Source organism: Planococcus citri, chromosome 3 (genome assembly GCF_950023065.1).
Source record: "Planococcus citri chromosome 3, ihPlaCitr1.1, whole genome shotgun sequence".
Taxonomy (NCBI): domain Eukaryota; kingdom Metazoa; phylum Arthropoda; class Insecta; order Hemiptera; family Pseudococcidae; genus Planococcus; species Planococcus citri.
The window spans coordinates 73,132,592-73,152,718 of NC_088679.1; the positions used below are offsets into that span (position 1 = coordinate 73,132,592).

The 20,127-nt window shown below is 34.9% G+C and overlaps 1 protein-coding gene across 1 annotated transcript in view; it reads right to left on the reverse strand.

Annotated features, from left to right (window-relative positions):
- Nucleotides 1-5,471: 5,471 nt before the first annotated feature.
- side-VI (sidestep VI) overlaps nucleotides 5,472-20,127 on the reverse strand; it is a 464,426-nt gene continuing 449,770 nt past the window's right edge. Inside the window, exons 13-14 of the mRNA XM_065354946.1 lie at nucleotides 16,651-16,808; nucleotides 5,472-5,876 (exon numbers count right to left, since the gene is read on the reverse strand). Of these exons, the coding sequence (XP_065211018.1) occupies nucleotides 5,586-5,876; nucleotides 16,651-16,808 (449 nt within the window). The 3' untranslated portion in view covers nucleotides 5,472-5,585. The remainder of the gene's footprint in view (nucleotides 5,877-16,650; nucleotides 16,809-20,127) is intronic.

Sequence of the window (20,127 nt, forward strand, 5' to 3'; positions counted from 1 at the left end):
AAATGAGAAAATTTCAAAAAAAAATTCGCTGACTCTGACGTACTCCATTTTTAATTTTTTTTTACAACTTAGGAAAAGCTCAATAGAAGAGGATTAAAATAGCTTCGGAGACCACGAGAGGTTTTTTTCATGAAAAGGAAATTATTTACATGTAGAAGAATTCTGATCGCAGATAGAGACGATTTTTTGATATCTTGGATTTTTTAGGAGAGCCAACCATAATTTATGTAGGTGTAGGTTATTTATCGAGGTTATTTTCAATTGTCCTTGAAATTAAATATCGGATACTTAGGTAGTAAGGGGGGGAGTCTTATGGAATCAAGCAGGATGAGGTGAGGAAATTGGTAGTGATACGGGTTTTTCGGAAGTAAATCTAATTCTAAACACTTTTTGTTGTACAGTACAGTAAACTTTTGAAGAACATTGAGCTCAAAAATTTGCCAAGATTCGTGTTAATTTTTATAAAAGGTCACGCCACAATGGGTTAAAATTTAAGCTAAAACTCAAACATTTCCATCAACAAATTTTTGAAGCACTTTTGAAGAAATTTTAGCTCTAAATTGTGTCACGATTCTCGGAATTTTTGAAAAATGTTCTACCTGAGCATAAAATATAGGTTCATAATCTTGTGAAATCCGTTAAAAATGTCCCATGTGATCCAACAAAACGGTCAAAAAATATCATAGAATATCAAATTTTTTTATCAAAACCGTTTTTTGAGCACTTTAAAGAATTTTTAGCCCAACATTAAGTCATTTATCCTGGTAGTTCTGATAAAATGTCACAAAAGTTCCAAAGTGGGTGAGAATCACAAAAAACAACACTACTTAATACGCATTATTAGTAAAAAAATTATCTTCCCATGTAAATTTGTATATATATATATCTAGGAAACATTAACAGAATGTGATTGTAAACTACGTCCAAATGAGTTAAACATAAACAATGTAAAAATTTTTGCCATACAAATTACTTTTTTTTCAATCAGTCAGTGTAAATAATATGTCGTTTTATGCAATTAAATCGAGCTGGGACAAATGTTATAACATATTAAGGGGCTTTCACCGTAATACATTTTAATGTAGGTACCTACTACCTACCTACCTCTGTAAATTTCGGCAGAAAATTCAAAAAAAAAACAGATTTTGATGATTTTGAGAATAATTTTTTCGAGCTTTTAAGCTCAACGGGTTCTCCTAATGAAAATTGATGATACCCACGTTGCAGAGGAGATTTCGAGGAACAATTTTCGTTCAAGCTTTTTTTGTACGACCAATAGGTGAAGAGATGGGACAAATTTTCAAGTTATGGGGGTGGATCCTCAGATAAGGGTGAGGGGAAAAATGAGCATCTAGAATAAATTTCTTTGTATTGATGTTTAGAATAACATGCAATCAATTGTGAAATTGCTTTCAACAAGATTAGCGAACGGATGACCTATTGAGACCTGATCGAAAAATGAAACCTCAAGGGGAAAATGGATTACTCTCTCCATGGATGGAAAATTTCATGCTTTATTATCTTAATTTCTTTTCAATTTATTTCACAAACTTCATGTTTTTCCCCTAAAAAGCTAACATTTACTGTGATGATTTATTCAATGCTGTTTTGAGACCAGAGCATTTTCCAATGCAGTGGAGGTAGCCAAGATCATTATGATTTTGAAACCAGGGAAACCTCCAGAGACTCCAGGGTCTTATCGACCTATTTCTCTCCTACCAATTATGTTAAAGATGATGGAATCCATACTTCTCAAGCGCATGTTGAAATTTATTCAAGATAAAAATATCATTCCAAGTCACCAATTTGGATTTCAGAAAAAACATGCTGCAGTTGACAAGGTGCATCGCATTGTGAATCAAATTGAGGAAGCTCTGAAAAAAAACAGTTCTGTGTGGCCATATTCTTGGATGTCAGCCAAGCATTTGACAGGGTCTGGCATACCAGACTTATCCACAAACTAGGTTTGATACTTCCAGCACAACTGTGCAACATTTTTGCATCATATCTTAAAAATCGAAGATTTTCTGCCCATTACAATGATGCTACATCATATGAGCAAGAAATGGAGGCTGGAGTACCTCAAGGCAGCAAAACTGGTCAGATATTATATGTAATTTACACGGCTGATTTTCCTTGTGATCCAGATATCATCAATGCCACATTCGCTGATGACAAAGCTCAGCTGGCGACACACAAAAATCATAAATCAGCAGTCAACAAACTACAGACAATGTCAATCAAGTTGAAAAATGGGCAAAACGATGGAAGATTAAAATCAACAACAACAAATCAGCAGTGGTTACATTCTCAAATTGCAAATATGGGTATCAATCAATTATTTTCAATGGTAGGATCATCCAGCAGACAGATAAAGTCGAATACCTGGGTATGATCTTGGACTCAAAGCTATGCTGGAGTGAGCATGTAAAAAAGGAACTGGACCTATGCATTAGAGACATGTATTGGTTAATCGGAACAAAATTCTAAATGGAGCTTTGAAAACAAAAAGCTCATCTACTCATCAGTACTACATCCAGTATGGACATATGGCACACAGCTCTGGGGATGTGTGAAAAAGTTTGACCAGGATATAATCCAGTCCAAAATAAAGCACTGCGCCTAATGGCAAACGCCCCATGGTACCTTAGAAATAAAACATTGCACACAGATTGGAATTTACCATGTGGATGAAGTTATCAGTCAGTCACATGGCAAAAGCTCACATCCTGAGACTTCATCAGCATCCAAATATTGAAGCCATCCAGCTCTTGGATACCACCACCATCACAACACGACTAAATAGAGATAAACTATAGACACTGGACCTGTGTATAAGACAACCAACTGCAGGCCGAGGGGAACGTAAACGGTAAGGAAAACTTGAGTAACGCCAATTTATCCCGCTGGGTGATCTTGGCAGTGCTGTACTTCAGCGCGCAGCCAGGAGTTCCTTTCGGACTACACAACCCTCCCTCTTCCCTGTTGCCTGCAAAATTGAAGTACAGCGCTACCAAGATCACCCAGCGGGATAAATTGGCGTTACTCAGGTTTTTTTGCCAAGATGGCTGCCAGTTGGTTGTCTTATACGCAGGTCCAGTGTCTATAAGATAAACCCACCGACCTAGTCGCATAATTAAAGATCATCATGAATGGAGTGAGATGTTGGTCAACCTCCCCTCTGTAACACCTGTATATGTAGTAGATAACTATAGTATACGTAGATATAGATAACTAGTATACATAGATAAGTTAAGCAGTGAATGCCAGTAGGCAGTTCTGTATTCTTTATATGTATTAAAATTTTAAAAAAAAAACTCCAGTTTTATTTCACGCTCAAAAATCAAAAATTAATTTTCATAGGAAATGAAAAATTCAACAAAAAAGATTGGTAAAATAGAAATATAAAGGGCATGAAATTGTTGTTTTTTATTCTCAGGGAGCTCAGTAAACTACTGATAAGGGATTTTCAAAGTCAATGATCTGGAGAGGTCAAGAAACTCAAATCACATAAGAGGGGTGATGGCCAAAGTACGTAGTGCATTGATAACACTACCAATTATGTGGAACAAACTCATGTCTTCATTTATTATTTTTTTCAAATGACTCTACTTTGAGGATCCTCGGCTCAGCTTCTTTTTGAGTTAGGAACCTTAAAATTTTTCAGGGTTACCTCCAATCTCAAAGTAAACCTACTAGTCAATTTTTTTGCCTCGCCTTAAGCTGGTGCTGGACACTCGGGGGGAATCATAAGGCTCAAAGACCTCAAAAAAGAAAAAAAAACATACTTACCAGCAGTTTTTTTTTGCTTTCATAAAACTTCTTTAATGTGCTTCATACTTACCTTCAGACCATTAGATCGTCCTCATTTTCTTATGAGACAGCATGTGTGTACTGCATGATCTGTACTCGCCAAATTAATGACAATATCACACCCGAAAATGAATTTCAGATTCTTTAAATCTTTTTAAAGCAAGTCAAATATAAGGATCACAGAATGATAAAAAAAACAACCCCCAAGGCCTCATACCCAATCAAATCATCAAATTATTAAAACTCAAAATCCAACTCTCATTTTACTAATTCCCGAGGCTAAAAAACCCATACCATTACTTTTTCACTCAACCCCTTCCGCATTGATTACTCATATGCACATCTGCTCGCGCGGAGGAGGGAATAACAAAAAAAAACCTACGAAACAAATATCGTAAAGACAACAACTGGAAATAATTGGATAAAATAGAAAAACACGAAACAAAAATAAACGCTTGAAATAACGTTAGTATAATTGAAAAATGAAACGATATTTTTCTCGGGTAACTTTCTCTCCACCGAATAGTATACAGCTCGAGTTGTTATTAAATTCGAGCGAATGCGTGCCAACACCGAGCGAATAGGGTAATTTTGGAGCAACTTTCTTAATCACATATTTTATTCCAATTTCATATATAATTCATTCGTCATTATTTTAACGAGTACTAAACAAATATTACTTTTCGAGTTTCTTTTTTTTTCTTCTTGCTTTTCTTTACTGCTTCGAACTTATGATTACGTTTAGATTACGCGGTCGCGCGTATACCGCGTGAAATCCACAACGTAAATATATACGCTTGACGAACGACAATTTTTATTTGTATTCTTCAGACATGCTTATCATAATAACAAAAAAAAAAAAAGAGAAGAAAACTTGATCGTCATCGCGTATAGCTTTTGTATTGGTTCTCGTTTTCTATATACTTACTCTTACGTCTTGTTTTTCAGTTTGAACAAAATATGAATTCTCGATTGAGTAAACTTTATCATTACATTTGCGTACAAAAGTCGCATATCAATTCGATGCAGTCTCTACTTCGCCACCATCGTTGAGATATTGAAAAATTAAAAACGAAAAATTTATTTATTGAGGAAAAGTTATACAAAGTCAACTTTTTTTTTAGTAACATTTATCGCGTAAAATACACGTAAAAGAGGGGGGAAAACACGAAAAAAAATTCACGTATCGTATTAGAATATTAAAACTGAGAAAAAAAAACAATGTACAAATACTTTCTACATAGAAGTTATACGAGTACACGACACGACACTTTACACATAAATAAATTTAAAGACGTAGTAACAAAAATTGTTTATATAAAAATCTTAAAGAGAGAGATCGATCTATATAAAAAAAACATGCTGTCAAGCTCTAAACAAAATGATATTTTGGCTTCTATATACGAAAATACACCGTATAATTTGTGAGAATTTGTAGGTATTCGTATAAAATAAAATACGAGTACTCTATAAACCCAGAAAAAAATCCCGTCACAGCCACACAAAAAATCCACGTTCGGAGCTCAACAGCGCGAACGAAAAAAAAATTAAACCTATAAAAATGACATGTTTTTCTGTTTCTCGAAGAGGTATTACGAGTAAAATTACACCCATATAGTCGCCGAGTTTGGCAACTTATTTGGGGGTGTCTTTTCGAACCTCGAAAAATGCTTTAAATAAGTAATTATTTCTCGCCAATGAACACAAAAAATTCCAATTTCAACTCGTCCAGTTTTGAAGTACCATATTAATTACATAGGCTATCACTTTGACTAAACGCAGCTTTCTTGATCGTTATGTGGTAAAGGAGTTCGAACTGTGATTACCTCTCGATGATGAGGGGCGATCGAAGTCACTGCGCATTCCGCAGGCGCAGCTATGTAAGTTTTGCTGGTGGAATTTGCCGCGTTACGACCTTCTAAAAATGGAGTGTAACTCTTATTCGACGGCAATGTTTTATACTGTTCAGTCGTTTGTGATATGGAAGAATTCGGAAATAATTTTTTATTGGTACTTAGTTTAGGCGACGTTGGTGCCTCCATACTGTTGGTGTAGTCGTTAACCTGTAAAAATGTCGATATAAGGTTATGTAGCTAGAGCGAGTAATGTACTACAAAAAAGCGCGGGAAAATATTACTAGTGTGCAGTGTGTGAGATGAATCGTTGTAGAATGGTATTTTGGGGTTATCCTTAATCATACTTAATTGGAAACAAAAATGAGCGAGTTTTTTTGTTTATACTTACACTTTGAAGTACATAGTTAAGTCTTAATGGGAAATAATCTATCTAAAATTGAAGGGCATTGAGTCTGTAAGGTTATATAACATGAAAAAATGCAATAAGAAAAGTATGTGTAGTATAGGTATTAAAAATCGTCAATTATTTATGCATTAGAATTCTTCTAAATACGAAGATATACCTACCTAATCCTATTTTCAATAAGAAAAATCATCGGCTCTCTCTCACACAGCTTCCAACATTTGAAGAAGAAAAAAAATTAAATGACAAAAAATAATAATGTTATCGGTGAACATTTTTGAAATACCTATAATGAATTTCTGAATTTAAATTTCTCTATTATAACCCCTTCCCTTTTTTAGAAAAAATTTTCCTCGGACACTCCAGTAATTCTCAACTTATCTCGTCGACAATTAATTCTTTCAGCAATTTTCAATTTCTTCTCCAAGTAAGTAGGTATCCACTTTCAAAAAAATGTCTTCTGATTTGTAGGTATCACTTGAACAATGTTGGTCTCTGTACAGATTCTCAAAGTTGAAAAAATCATTTCAAAAAAATGATACGATTGAGATTCTCCAAAAAAATTTATAGGAGAGCAGGGAAGGTTTTATCTGAAATGAGGAGAAGGGTTGCAAATTGAGGAATAGTGACACACAAATTGAAAATTTCTAAAAAACCTTCACCTACTATTTTATATATGTATGTACACATTTTTTTTTATTTTGGGGACTCTGAACTCTGCAGTCTGTCCAGACAGATCATACTTGATAATCCCCACTACTCGGACCAGAGATATGTTTTTCTTGGGAAGGACATTATAAGTAGGTATTTTGAGGAACTCTGAAGCTGGAATTGAAAAATAAAAAATGTTTCCCAATCTATTCCAGTATTCCTAGCTTTCCGTTAAGGAGCTCTGTGCGTAGAAGGACTAGGTAAGGTGGCTTTCATTTTGAAGGCATACTTATTTTTTTATTTTTTTGAAAAAATCGAGTAAAATTGGTTACAACACACTCATGAGGTTCCCTTGTCAGTGTGACAAGATTTGAAGTTGGTGAACTACATATAAATATTTTTTATTTTTGATAAGGATTTTTCTGAATAAACCCCCCTCCCCTTGAAAATAAACCCCACTCTTCTGCCCCTCCCCAACAAAATTGCTTCCTTTTGTGTAGAACCTTCAAAGTTGATTTTTTCAAATACAAAATTTGAAATGAACATTTTTTGATTTTCATTGATCAAGATCACTTTAACTCCTTTTTTCAAGAGAAAATCTCCCTTGGTTCCGTGGTCCCCCATCAGTACTGATCCCCTTATGTATAGCTTCTCACTACCAGTTGGAAAAATCAAACAAGCTAGGTCACAGGTGACCTGGCAACGGGTTCCCCGTAAACTGGTAAAATGATGTTCCATAAACAAAAAACAAAAAAAACTTCGACCAATAAAATTATTGAATCCGTGACGTCTTGTGACGTAAGCTGACTTCCACCAATGCGAAAAATGAAAAGTTGATTCACATAGTACGACTCCAGAGTGCGTTGTTGTAGATTGAAGAAACTGAAGAATTGGAAAGTGACTTGGCAAGCACAAATGTGTCTTATGTGTAGCGTAATACGCAACACCTAAGATACCTTTCTAAATAACATGGCACACTGGAAAATTATTCTTGGTGATTTTAATAGGGTTTCCCGAGGCGGGGCTCGGGGAACCCTAAAAAATTAAATGAATTAAAATTTGTAAACACTTTTTCAAAAATTTTATATTTGTTTTTGTCAGAGGTGGAAAATTTTTAAAATTTGTTACCAAGTAAGGTGCACCGGGGCAAGTCAGAATGATTTTTCGCAATTTCAACTTTGACCACCTGTTACTCCCCTTCTAATGAACGAATATGGATCAAATTTATTATGTAGGTTCCCATAAGGGTTCTTAACCTATGGTAAAAATTTGAGCGCGATTGACACAGTAGCTTTCGCTCAGTGGAATAAAATATAAACTGTCCTGACTTACCCCAATTGGGGGAAGTCAGAACAGGCTAAACTTTGTAGAGGCATAAATCACAAACCGAGCGTCCTAGAAAAATTGCACAAGAACAAAATTGTAGAGAATTTAATTCTCTTTGAGATCACTCTCATCAGATTTTCACTAGGACGCACGGTTCGTCCGCTATATGCGAAAAACTAAGAAATTCAAAATAAGTTCAAAACAACAACAAAATACAATTGAACCAAACACATCTAAAATGAAACTGAATCGCGAAAATTTTTATGCTGTGATGAAGTAGGGGTAGTACTCTCAAGTCACCTTTAGTGACACTTCACCAGATATAAACCTCTAGGCGCTAGAGCAAGTTTTCTAACTTACCCCGAATTCCAACTTCCCCCAGTGCACCTTACCTATTTTGATTTTTTGGGAGAGAGGAAGATTTCTTCCTATTTAAAGGCTTCATAAAAGATGATCAATGTGAAGTGTCCAGATTGCGGACAGAAGCAGACTGACGACCACCCCTCGTATGTGGCACAGGCACTGCATACACTAGAGAGGAGCTGTGGGGAGAAATGAACAATCGCACAGATGGCCTGGTGCAGAGATGGAAGGGGAGAATTTAAAGAGATCCGAATGTCCCGGACACGAGAAGAAGAGACAATAGCTTTGTTGGACTTTCATCTTTGAAAGTAGGTAGTTGTTTAAAGAAAATTGATTAAAGCTATTCCATCAATCGAGTTAGGAAAATACTTGAGAAAATTTCCAGTTTGACTAGTGTTTAACAAGGTACTGGCAATCCCAACAAGTCAAAAAAAAGTCGACTCGAACCCAGAGAAATTGAAAGCGAATCTCAAAATACATCACCTACCAGAAAAAAATTAAAGCTAGAATTTCATTTTTAAATTTTTGGCGAATTTTTGAAAATTCAAAGGCTTTATAAATTGACATGAAAAGCTTCGTTTGGATTGCACCCTATTTTCGACTTCTTGAGGCAATTGATGATGGTTTCAAGCCAATTTGGAGTCTCCAGTGGCTTTTCAGACTCTCCGGTTTTCAAAAAAAAAAAACCATAGTATCAAAAGAAGTTTACCTCTACCTCCTACAAGCTCGAATTTACCATCTTTGTGACTAGTATTTCGATAAATTCAGGCACACATTTTCAAAATCTTCTAAAGCCAGTTCAAATCCATAATAATTTTTTCTAGCGATGAATTTTTTTCTCAAAAATTAAAAATCTACCACTCATAAAGCCACAAATGTATAAAGCTGAGACATGGTTTTTATTCCATTGTCGACCTACCGAGTGGATTAGTGATGGTTAATAACTGTTCTGGAGCATTTTTTCGTGAACTGGAGAACCAAAAAATTTACTGCAGGCTTCAGAACAGTACAAAATCAACTTTAATGGACTCGGAGTGTAGGTTCATAAAATGAGGTGATATATGGGCCTCTGTGTTTGACCCGCGGCAGGAAACCAACCTGGAATCTGATGGTGCCATGATGACCAGCGTGTTGAGTAGTGCTGAAAGGCCAGAGGAGGCTTTGCGTTTAGTGGTCAGAGAAAATCCGAAAGAGGAAGGGTGCTCCCCCCGGAGGGAGCAGGTTGCTGGAATAATACACATGCCACTAGGACCCTACGAAAACAAGCTTACACTGTAGGATGTCAACCAGAGAGTGATGTTGGTTAAATCTACCTACGATAGTGGAAAGAAACCAACTACAGCCAACAATCCCATTAGTCCACAGTCTAATATTACCTAGGGAAAAACTTCTCTGATATAGAATATCAGAATGTGGCTAGTAGGATATAGTAGACAGGGCCCTCGACCAGCTCCTCACTAGCGGGAGAGTTGGGTCATCCTTACAGTCTAATTTTCTCCCATCATGTCTACTCAGAGCCAATGCAGTATCTGGTCTTCAGGGGGATTAAGGAGCGTTTTTACCAACTAGCTGGGCGGGCATCGGTGGATAGGCTTCTACTGTACAGAGAATATTTGGCTGCTGCCCCACGTACACCAGAAGAGTAAAGAAACCTTGCTGGCGGAGAAAAAATAGGCTTTAAACATCCAGATACAGAGAGTGAATTGGGGTAAGATTTTGACAACATCCAACGGTATCTTCACTCTAGAAGATATATCAATGCTGAACATTGAGTTATTTATTCTAATTTTTTCAAAAATAATCGCAGCTGAAAATTTTAGATGAAACCTGTACAAAAATATTTTGAAAATATATAGGTACCTACCTGGTAGGTACCTAAATCGATAGAAGGATCACAATAGCAAATCCCCGAGTTTATAGGTGCTATAAACTTCATTTTAACCCAACTTACAATGTTCTATCGTCTATCCAAAACTGGAGGATACAAAAATCCACTGGAAGCTCCAGAATGATTTGAAACCATCACAAATGGACTCGACAGAAGGTGGAAAATATGGTACAATTCAAATTTCAGCCTTTCATGTCAATTTGATCAAATTTTGATTTTTTTTGTTTTTTTTCATAAGAAATGGGCCAAATCTTGTAGTTATAGGTAAAGTATTAATTTTTGAAAATTTGCTAAAAATCAAAAAATGAATTCCAACATCTGAAAATTATGCATGATGAAGTACTTTTGGCCTCTCTTTTGATTCGTCTGCATCGGGTTCAACATTTTTTGTGCCAGTTGGAATGCTTCCCTAGTAAGGAGTGCTTGTGGTAACACAGTAACTTCTTACAATACAATCAGGATGAAACATGTAGTGGTGGGTTTCATGGACAGATATGTGGTACTCATATTATCTACTGATTGCAAGACAGTTTTTGCTTATTGTCATTCTTGCTTTTTAATTTTTCTCCATTAGGTATTCAAATTTCAACATTTGGCATATCATGTATGTATGTAGAAGGTATCCGGCTTTTAGCTTTATTTATATTCAGCATCATGACACTGAAAAAAATCTGTTAGGGAACCCCTCTCGAGCAGGGACCCAGCTGAGAACACAACACGAGCAGATGCTCACAGAAATAGCTACGCAGGTACTCGAGATAAAAAGGTAGGGGTGAGTTGAAAAAATTAATTTTCTATCACTAAGGTAAAGTACCAGTTGTGGATAGGGGTCCCAGTTGTGGATAATCGTTCCTATGGGCTAAAAAAAAAAATTATCGCTTTCACCTTTTTCTGTAACATTTAATCATTTCGTTGCATTCATGACAACATGAAAATTCACCCATGAAGTCTATGTACAAAAGCATTGAAGTTTCAAAATGATAAAAATTCAGATTTTAAAATTTTTTAGAAGGAAATTTTAAATAATGTAAAAAAGCGAGTCAAATATGTAATTTTTCATACCTGCGGAAGTTTTTGGATAGTAATAAGATGAAATAACCACCTCTGCATATTTTTGAGAATTTTTGATTTCATCTAGTACTATTTAGAGCAGTCTTTGTCCGCAACCGGGCCAGGGGGCCCGGTTAGTGGATAATTGGAAGTTTTTGAGATTCTCTACTAAGAAATGAAATATTCTTGATTTTTTTTTTCCTCCCAAGTATTATGTAGTTCAACAGTCACACTACACAACAAAATAAAAAAATTTGAAAAAAATTGAAATTTGGGCTTCTCAGAGCATGTTGAAAAAAGTATAACCACAACTGGTACTTTACCTTAACAATTGTTTCAACTTGAATTTTTCAACTTCAGCTATTAGAAACATCTCAAATATGTACCAAGTCTCCGGTAGGAAATTAATTACACTTTCCATGGATGGGAAATTCTGCTCCATGAGAAGTTGTAAAATATTGAAAACAGCTGAGAATTAGTGAAAAAGAAATTAGCTTTTACCACCGTGAAAATGATGAAAATTTACTTTTTAAAACACCTAAGATAGGGAATTAAACTCTCCAGAAATTATGCAAAGGGGAAAAAAATCAAAAATTCTCGCATTCTTTAATGAAATTTCCAAGACTACCATTCCGCCGCATACTACGATTGAAGTATTTTGTAGTGAAGTGTGTGAGCAGTTGTTAATGCTTGCTAGACAGATTTAACAAGATTAAAAGTAGCATGTAAATATTAGTAATCAATTCAGATTTTTTTTGAGAGATGATCTGATACTTGTACGAGTATGATGGTGATTTGGGCTTTAGTCAAGAATTTGAACTCAATTACATTAAGTAGATAATGTATAAGATGTCTTTACTTCCCATGAGGTTAAACACCTTTGTGAGAAAATTCTTTGATGGTTGCTACCTCAGCTCAAATCACTTCAAAAAAGATGAAATCAATCACCAGAGTTTCTCTTCTATAGGCAAAATATGCATTTTTAGTTTTTCAACGCAATGTACTTTTGGTAATGTTCCTTCAGAGGTACAATAATGAGGGGGAGGGGGAATCCTAAGTAGGTACCTAAGGTGTGGTATGCATCTCACCTAGATCCACAACATGTCTACTAAATATTTTTATTTTGGTCAAAAGTGGTAAATTTGTTTCAACATTGTGGAGGGGAATTTGATATCTTTCATATCTGCTTGTAATGCGACGAGCAAAAAAATAATTTGGACATATATGATGTAATTGTGACATTATGCTCAATACTGGTGTGCATGTGTTTTTAACATAATGATTCATGCTTCAATTAGGCATTTCATTGAAAACACTGTGACATTTTTACATTCGCCACGTTTTTGCCATTCACTGATTGCAAGATGGTTTTTGCTAGTTTTCATTCTAGGCATGCCATGTGGAAGGTGTAGCCTTGGCTTAATGTACGTATTTAGCATTATGACTTTGAGAAAATTAATTCCTTATCAAATCCTAAGTATTGAGAGAACGCCTGATTGAATCATGATTAGATTTACATCTGATCAGGCTTGATTGATCAGACAAACTTGCCTACTTTAAAAACATATCTACCTAATTAGTAATTACCTACTGATAAATTTTCAAGGAAAAAATGAATGAAAACGCAAAAAAAAAGGGGTAAAAGCTGTATTTTTAAAAGTTACCAATAGTTATCCAGAGAACTTAGAAAGGGCGTCTGGTAAAAAATGAATAAATGAAACGTGAATCGTCAGAAAGTCTCATTCAAACAACAGCAAAGTGCTGGTCTCAGAAAACACTAGCTGAATTTGGTATCAAAAAACTTGTTTTAGGATTTCCGACGTACGTATATTTTGCGATTTATGGAAATAAGCTATCTTGACGACATGAATTCATATTTCATTTACATATTCATTTTTTCATCAGACGAGCATTTCAAGTGCTCTGGATATTGGCAACTTTTGAAAATACCGATTGCCCTTCTTTTTACGTTTTCATTCATTTTTTCCACTGAAAAGTGATCAGTATCATGTTTTCAAAGTACCTCGAGATTTCTATCATTAGTTGTCATTGTTACTTCATAATCAAGTACTGTGATGATGAAAATGGTTCACAAACACGAGCCTCCCTCCCCCCCCAAACTGGCTGATAAATAATATGCGACCCTTCACAATCAGAATTTTCAACCTTTACCTACGCTACAGCAGTCGCAGCATCCACCATATTTCAAATGTGGAAGTGGAACTTAACAAGCTATAGCAGTAAACATATGAAGTAAGTATTTTTTTCTCCTGATTTTAATCCTTTTCATATCGCACCTTCGGAGTAATAGGTTACATCTCAAAAAAGTGAAATTTTACCAGAGCGATTTTCTTTCTTTTTTAAATAATTGATTCACAACTTTCTAATGTCTACAATGGTGGTTAAATTGGCTTGTAAATTTTTTTGATCGTGACTAAAAACATTCAAGATGTCCGCTATCTCAGCCATTAATTTTAAATTTTCTTCTTCCATCAAAATTTTAAAATATCCAGTGCACTCCTTGGAAGTATCTTCGTTCTTCTGGAAATAGATTGGTACAGGTAAACAGTTCGTCAATGTGGGAGTGAGAGAGAGAGAGTAGAAAAATTAGAAAGGGGCGATGTCGGTATATTGATATGAGAACCAATATCGAAATATCGGCATGGAAAATAAATATCGATGACATGATATATCATTAAAAATTTGGAAAAAATATGTGAAAACAGTCAAAACATGAGTCAAAATTGAAGTTATAGGTACCTGTTGTTGTTGTTACCGTTGAAGTATTTTCTCCAGGTAATGTACTTATGAAATAACTAGTTAATTCATACATTAATGAAAAAGTGTGAAATAGAACTTTTTCTACACTTTACCTAGGTAGTTATTCCATACATACACGAGGTGTGTTTAGTTAAAATGTGAATTCAATAAATGAACTGAGTTAAAGTAAGAAATGAAGGTTAATTCAAAGCTATGTAGAACACATATGATGCGTTATTCAGTGCTTTTCTTGCTATTTAGGTAGGTATACATTGGTACTTTGCGAAGCACCATGTAGTGAACTTGTTTGCGAATTGTCCCATAAATCAGAAAGTTCAAAACGACAAAGAGACAATTGGTGGGAAACTAGCAGAAACAAGCTCTGAAAATGAGGGAAAAATCTGACACCAATTTTCCCAAACCCGGATGTTGGAGACACCATACATGTACAAGTTCTTGAATTTGACAGAGGAAAGACTGACGCGAGAAGTATTTTAGTATGTGTGATGCAGAAAACAGAGGATGGGTTTTACAAACTGGGAATGCAAGAAGGAATTTTGAAATCATTGTACACTAATTCTCAGTTCTGTCCAAGTCATGAACAATTTGTCAACTTCAATGATGTGCCAACTGCCTCCGCCACAGTCTCACCGAGATCAGTTGCTTCTGCACAGGCCAGAGGCAATGGTCAAGGTTTTGTTTGCCTGTCAATGCACGATAAAGTGCACGAATAAACGTTGCCAATGTGTAAAAAATGGAATGAAGTGCAACTCAAAATGCCATGCGAGCAAAACATGTTGTAATGAATAATTTTTTTGATATATTTTTGGAAGTTTTTTTTATCACCAATGTTTTTTATCGTGCACAAAATCATATTTTTGTAATAAAATAATTTTTAACAGCTCATTTCATGATTTAACTGATCACACTTTTAGCTATTTCATGGGATAACTAGATTCTTCATGCATTGTGAACACTGAACAATTTACTTACTTCCCTATTGACAAAATTATGCATAAAATCAGGCGTGTTGGTACAATCATGTGTGAATTTGGACTTTTCTCAAAAAAAGCATGTGATTCAGCCTGCGAATATCATGCGTAAAAGCAATGGTAAAGCATATAAAATTAAATAGAAATTGAAAATTTTTTGCCCTGGGCCGGAATCGAACCCGGGACCTGCAGTATCTATTTTTCCGCGTTACCTAACTCACTCGGCCACTTCGCTGCTTGTGAAGAGAGGAGTTATTTCCGCATAAATGTTTGTGCATTGTGAACTTATCAAATTTTTAAATTTTTCTCCCAAGTCCAAAAAGTGCAAACATTTATGGGGAAATAACTCCACTCTTTGCAAGCAGCGAAGTGGCCGAGTTGGTTAGGTAACGTGGAGTAGCAGAATATGCGGGTCCCAGGTTCGATTCCCACCCAGGGCAAAAATTTTCTAAATTTATATTTCATTTTATATGCTTTAACATTGCTTTTACGCATGATATTCGCAGGCTGAATCGCATGCTTTTTTTGAAAAAAGTCCAAATTCACGCATGCTTGTGCTATGCATAAAGGCATCTGGAGTAAATAGGTACTTTAAAGGTTACATACTAAAATCAGCTCAGTTTACCGATTTTTTCACACTCAGCTATTTGCTGATTGCAAGATAGTTTTTGCATTTGCTTTCACCATATTGGTTGATCGTTGGTTCGTTGCAAAGTTTGCTTTTATATGTACATACTTGAAGCTGATTTCTCAATTTTGATCTTTTTTATAATTTATAAAGCACTATTTTTTTTATAAAATGAAGTCGAATAAATCTCTTGTAAATTAGAACATTTAACTAAACCATTTTTGATGGTATAATCAACATGATCTCACCTTAGACATTTAGCATTACATAAGTTACATACCTAATTCAAAAATTTTATTTTTCTGATTTTTCTGTTCCACTTCTTGTTGATAGAAAGATGTCTGATTTTTATGAAATTGAATTCAAAAAATAATTTATTATATGTATCTACAATTCAAGTGTTACACTTTTATATTTTTTGTTTTGTTTTGGTTACAAAACAATAAAAAATATACCTTTTCTTTGTGACCTATATTTCTATCTTAAAAAATGTTTGAAATTCTTGAAATTTTTTCAGCACTGTGTAGTTACGCATAACATTTATTGCTCAAAAAAAGAAGGGGTTTTTGAGATACTTACCTATAGTAGGTAACGTACTGAACTCCAAACAATTTGCGATGTTGTTTGAAATTTCGAGTTAGGTATAACGTTTGGATTTTTACAAGATTGCAGGGTGTCACAGAAACCCCAAAAAATAATGTCAAAATCGATTTTTTTTAGGTGTTACCTTATTACTCCGAAGGTGCGATATATGTAGATCTGAAATTTCAGGAGGATAGGTAGATGAATGTAAACAAGGAATCATCAGACACACTGCACAAAACAAACTACATACAAGCAATCTAAAACCAATTTGGTCTACGTGAAATGCTCCAAATTGTAGTTGAAGAAACAAATTGAAGTATTTTGTCAACACTTACAGCATTAGTGTTGAGTATATCTTCTAAGGATGACTCGTTTGTTGAGCACAATCCAACTTTATCAAGCTGATTGGCGTTACTCTGAATACTGGAAGCGTTAACCGATAAATTGCTTCTAGAATTTTCATTGTCGATTCTCAAAGGTCTGTATTCAGTTCCTGAAACAAAACATTTTGGATCATTTTACACGTTACTCGTCGTCATCGTGGCACAGCATCGACAAAGTTTGCCATTCACAAATTCATTTTTTAAAAACGAGCATCACTATATAAAACACGACCGCTAAGTACCTAATTAATTTCCTCGAATACGCGATAGGTAGGTATAGGTATGCTGCATTCACAACTTTAACGTTGTGAAAACTAAACCAGGCAAAATTATACAAAAAGAAGGACGAAAAGAGGAGAAACGAGGGCGAGGGGCAAATGCAAACAAAAATTCAGAACGCGGAAAAAAACTCATTTTTCGATATCGTACCGCTATTAAAAAAAAAACTAACGATTGTAAACACCGGTTCCGGGGGCGAAGCGAATAAGATGAAAAACAAAAATAAGTAATTTCCAAACAACGTGGTCTTAACAAAAACAGAAAACTTTCGCATGAATAAACTTGTTATAAAAATATTGGTAAGAGAAGTTCGTAAATATTCCTAGTTTTGATGTTGAAAACTTTTTTTTTCTTCTTCTTCTTCTTCATTCTCATATTACCCCGTCTTTCTCTTTCTTTTAGTCTTAATAGAATGGTAACTGGCGAAAGAAAAATAGCGCAGAAAAATAGAAAGAATAAAGCATAAAGTAAATTTCGCCGAAAGTAAAACTTTAGGTCCACTTTATTAGAAGCGATTGTTTGCTTCGTACCCTTTTGGGATAACAGTATTTTATAGTTTATATAAAAATGTATTCAATACGTGCAATTTATGGGCACGTAGTTTCGAGCTTAAAGAAAGCCCTTTTATTTTCTTTACTTTACAATGGCCTTCTGCCACGGAAGGGTTACAAATTTTGAGGCGAACTTAATTTGGCAAAGACTCATACAAGTTGTTTCCGACGTTGCTGTATACTGTTGCTGCCGCTGTAGCCGCAACTGCCGTACGCCGTATGCGGTGTTTTTTTTACTACCGAGTTATTCTCTCTTGCCCTCTCATACGGTCTCTTTCAAAGAGCAGTTTCGGCGGACCATATTTTTCCAGTACATAAACAAAATTTACTAAGTGGAAAATTTTCTAAAATTAAATTTCATATTTTCAAAAATATATCGCCCGAATTTACGATTTACTGTATGGATGCGGAATGCGGATAATTTAAATCTCTCTCGGCGAGTCGCTTTACTATAAACGTAGCTATTTTGCTACGTTTATACAATGTGCAACGGTTTACCCCCGTATACGAGTACAATCGAGCACGTCATACCAGCTGTGTGTGTTTTTTTTAGTCGAATTTTCCCTTATAAAAAATACGAATCTTTCGGAACAGAATTACGATGAATGTTTCTTCAGGTAAAACCAAGGTACCGTATAGTGACGGGCAAAGTCCTCTGTTGGAGGTATCAAATCATTTGTTTGATAATATTACAGCAACCCAGAGTAGGCTAGAGTGGAATTTTCAAGCCCATGTGAAGCTTCCAGCATGAGTTTATTTTTCTCCAGCAATTTAAAATCGCTCCATAGATTGTCGTAACCAAATTTGGCAGTTTAACATTTGATCCTGCCGTAAGGTTTGGCATTATGAGTTTGTTCAGGATAGAAAGATGGATCATGAATTCAAGGTAATGAGTTAAAAATTAAATTTCTTGCAAGTTTGAAATTTCAAATTTTGAAAAAAATTCTAAAATTGCTAAGATTTGCAAAAAAAATATACTCAAAACTACGCCACCACTTTTAACACGATCTGGAGCCTCTAGCAAAAAAAAGGTTTTCCTCCAGCAATTTTAAATTGCTCCAGAAAGCGTTGTTATCAACTTTGGCAGCTAAAATTGACCTGTCATAGATTTGAAATTAAGAATTGATGAGAGCAAGTGAATCACAAATCCGTTATTTTCTTACAAGTTGAAAATTCCAATTTTTGAAAAAGTTCCAAAATTGTCAATTTTTGCAACAAATTATTCAAAACTTCTGGGAAAGGGGAGGGTGCCTTTGAAGGGAAGGTGGTAAGAGTTTCAAGTGGGTTATAAATCGAAAAAATATACGACTTTGAATTTTTTTGGAAATCCAGTTCAAAAAAATAAAAAAATTTTCAATTCATCGCCTTGGATTTGTGATTCGCCTGCTTTCATTCATTCTCAATGGCAAACTTATGACAGGATTGAATTACCAGCTGCTGGAGTTGAATAGGTATAACATCTTCGAGAGCAATTTCGAAATTGCTGGAGAAAAATCAACTTTTGTTGGAGGTTTGAGATCGGCTCAAGGTGTCGATTTCAGCAGGTACAGAAACTAATTACAGGTTTGCATCTCTTATAGATGCCTACCTACATCAATTAAAGCTATTTCTGTAATTATCAACAACTCATGAGAAATCAAGAACCCAACTTCGACGAGGAAGTTAAAAAGAACAGGGTCCTACGAAAAGAAAATGAAAAAAAAACCGGCAGCGTTAAATTTATCATGTGCTCGTGAGATTCGTGTTCTCCTGAAAAAATTCGTTTTTGAGATTTTTTGTGCTAAGGTCGGTAAATTAAACTCAAATGGATTGTTCGTGATGAAAAAAATTGATTGAGCTGAAATTTGGTTCATTGAAAAAGTCTGCCATTTAGACTTCAGAGTCCCTTAAGAATTGATTTTTTTGTGACAAAAAATTGAAAAAAATTTAAACTTCACCAGTCATTACAAATACTCGTAGGTACTTCATCAGCTTCAAGTTCACCGAGTTAACCTCAGCTCCAAATTATTTTTGTTTTTCTTTATTTGTATCAAAAAGTTATTTGGTGACCATTATATAGGTACATAGATAGCCAGATAGGTATGAATATTAAACAGGATCGGAAACTCGTGTCTCCGAAATTCGTCGAATGCTCACTTCCGATTGGCTAAATGTTAAGGGGATGAAGATCAAATAATTTTGGTAAAAATGGAATAAAAAGCTCACAATTGCAAGATTCTGTCCGATAACTCACCTTAAACACTCTTGATGCTTCCCTCTTTTGGTTTCAATCATTCAAACTTTTCTGAGGTAATTAAAACTACCACTTTTGAAGCTCATCCCCCAATGGAAATACGCCACGCCTTCTTCAAATAATCTTCTCTATAGGTAGGTACTTACATTATAAATGCAAGTTTCCAATCTATGCCTAATAATTATTATGTTTTTTGTTCATTATGATCGACAGTGTGAAATAATTCCTTGATTGCCATAAGCTTGCTGCTTTTCTCTCTCCTTTTTTTTTTTGGTTTAGATTTCAAGTAAACAACACGATTGTTTACCTAATAATATTTCCAAAGATGAAAATGTGATCTTTATAGGTTCTTTTGATTTATTTGAG